At 54.2% G+C, this 1,901-nt stretch overlaps 1 protein-coding gene across 3 annotated transcripts in view; it reads right to left on the bottom strand.

Annotated features, from left to right (window-relative positions):
- The window catches only part of DST (dystonin), a 387,754-nt gene extending 386,777 nt beyond the window's left edge, over window positions 1–977 (bottom strand). For 2 of the 3 annotated variants that reach the window (XM_010848528.1, XM_010848529.1), the window contains exons 1-2: window positions 833–977; window positions 466–673 (exon numbers count right to left, since the gene is read on the bottom strand). In XM_010848528.1, the coding sequence (XP_010846830.1) occupies window positions 466–673; window positions 833–835 (211 nt within the window). In that variant the 5' untranslated portion in view covers window positions 836–977. The remainder of the gene's footprint in view (window positions 1–465; window positions 674–832) is intronic. The other variant, XM_010848533.1, reaches the window with a different exon arrangement.
- Between the last annotated feature and the right edge of the window lie 924 nt (window positions 978–1,901).

Raw genomic sequence — 1,901 nt, 5'->3', positions numbered from 1 at the left:
ATGCTTAAAAAAAAAAAAAAAAACCTGTAGAGAGCCCTACGCAATCTTGGGTACCAGAACCCAGGAATCTAGCCCCCTGATAAATCTGGTGGCTCGGAGCTCCCAGGCAACAGGGAAACGAAGCTTCCAGCAAACACACTGTGAAACACTGAATTAATACTTTCAGATTGTCACGGTGGCGACTGCACATATATAGGAAACTTCAATGCAGATGCCTGTAAATATCCTCTTGGTTTCAAAGATATTGGGTCCTCCAACCAGAAGACAGGGCCAAACAGCTTAGTCACTAGCAGACAGGGCCAATTGCTCCTTCGATAAAATCGGGACAGAAAGTAAACATGGTCATCCTCCTCCCCCACCTTAAGCCTCAGCTCCCGGCCAGACAGGGCCCCCGGGGAGCCGGTGGGTGAATTTCCACCTCTCCGCACCCCCCAGCCGCCCCCCGCCCCCTCCGCTCGCTCTTACCTGCGATCCTAAGCACAGCCCTCTCCGCGGGGTCCAGCACCGAGCCCCCGTGGATCTTTCTTTTCGATCGCTCATGTTTAGGCAAATTCCAGGGTAAGGTGTCTCCAGGAGCTGGAGATGCAGAGCCAGATTTCTGGCTGAAATCATCTTCGTCAGAAAAATCCGCAGAGGAAGACATGGAGCAGCGATAGGACGCGTTCCCGGAGCTCTACAGGGGATGACACAGAGAAAAGCATCAATGGCAGGGCACTCGCGTCAGCTCGTCCATTTCAGCAGCCCCCTCCCTGCCCCCAAAGGGAGTCCGCTGTCCCCCACCCTCCTCCGAGCGGCTGGGGGAACGCGCCCCAGGGCTGACCCCAGCGCTCACCATCTTCTCCGGGCCCCGGCTCCAAGCCCAGCCACAAGGCCTGGGCAGCTCCGGTTCCAGGAAGATGGGCACCCAAGTGTGTGGCCTGTGGTCCGGCCACCAGCTCACAGATGACTGGCCCAACAATGAAGCCAGAATCCACAGCCTTCCTGTTACAAATCTATAGTATCTGGCTCCCCCACCAGGCCAGGACCGAGATTTTCCATTACGAGCTGCTGCTTAATTCATTAATGCAACTCACTCCAAGTTGCAAACACAAAGCACAAACGCAGGATGCTGAGTCCTGACTCCTTTCCGCTTCCCCTCCGAGTCTCCCCTCCGACCAGGTTTGAGCCCCTCGTTCTTTTCAGTTCATTTTTTTTCCCTGAGTTTGAAGCTAGTTCCCAGACTCTTCTGGAGGAAGAAGGGAGGAGGGGCTGATTCTGAGAAGAGCCTTTTCTGCAGACCTGGAGAGTACAAAAGGCTGTTTGCCGAAGCCAAAGGCAGCGCCAGTAAACAAACGTCTGAACTCGGTTTGGAGCTCTAGAGATCATATAAACTTCGAGCAGAGGAACAGCTGCCAGCGATGGAGACGGAGGGATGCGGTGGGGAGGGGGAAGAGCTCCCCGGCCCGGCCTGCCCCGTCATCACACGCGGAAACCGGAGACGCGGCTCGGACCCGCGTGCGCGGCCTGAGCTCGGTCCTCCCTGCAGGAGCGGAGCCGGGCGCAGGGCGTGTCCGGCTGTCTGCCCTGCAGGGAAAAGTCACCAGTCATTAGCCCTTCCTCTTTGGTTGGGTTAAGTTTGTGATAATCTAGTGAGCCACTCATTTACCACTGAAAGGAGGCTGCTAACTGTGCTGTGAACAGGGTTATAAACAAGATAAAGCATCCATGGGAAAAAAAAAAAAAAAAGGCTGTGTGACAACCTCCCAAAGCACGAGGGATAAACCAGAAGTGAATCAGGATCTGGCCTCCGTCTAGTCAGGCATGACCGACATGAAGTCCTGATGCACATGTAGTGACCAACACCATCATTTTAAAAGCAAACATACTATTTCCTGCAAAGTGTCTAAGATTTATCTTTGGCT

This window comes from Bison bison, unplaced genomic scaffold (assembly GCF_000754665.1).
Source record: "Bison bison bison isolate TAMUID 2011002044 unplaced genomic scaffold, Bison_UMD1.0 scf7180017864270, whole genome shotgun sequence".
Lineage (NCBI taxonomy): Eukaryota > Metazoa > Chordata > Mammalia > Artiodactyla > Bovidae > Bison > Bison bison.
The sequence above is the reverse complement of the archived record's forward strand: the minus strand, read 5'-3'. Positions and strand labels throughout refer to the sequence as shown.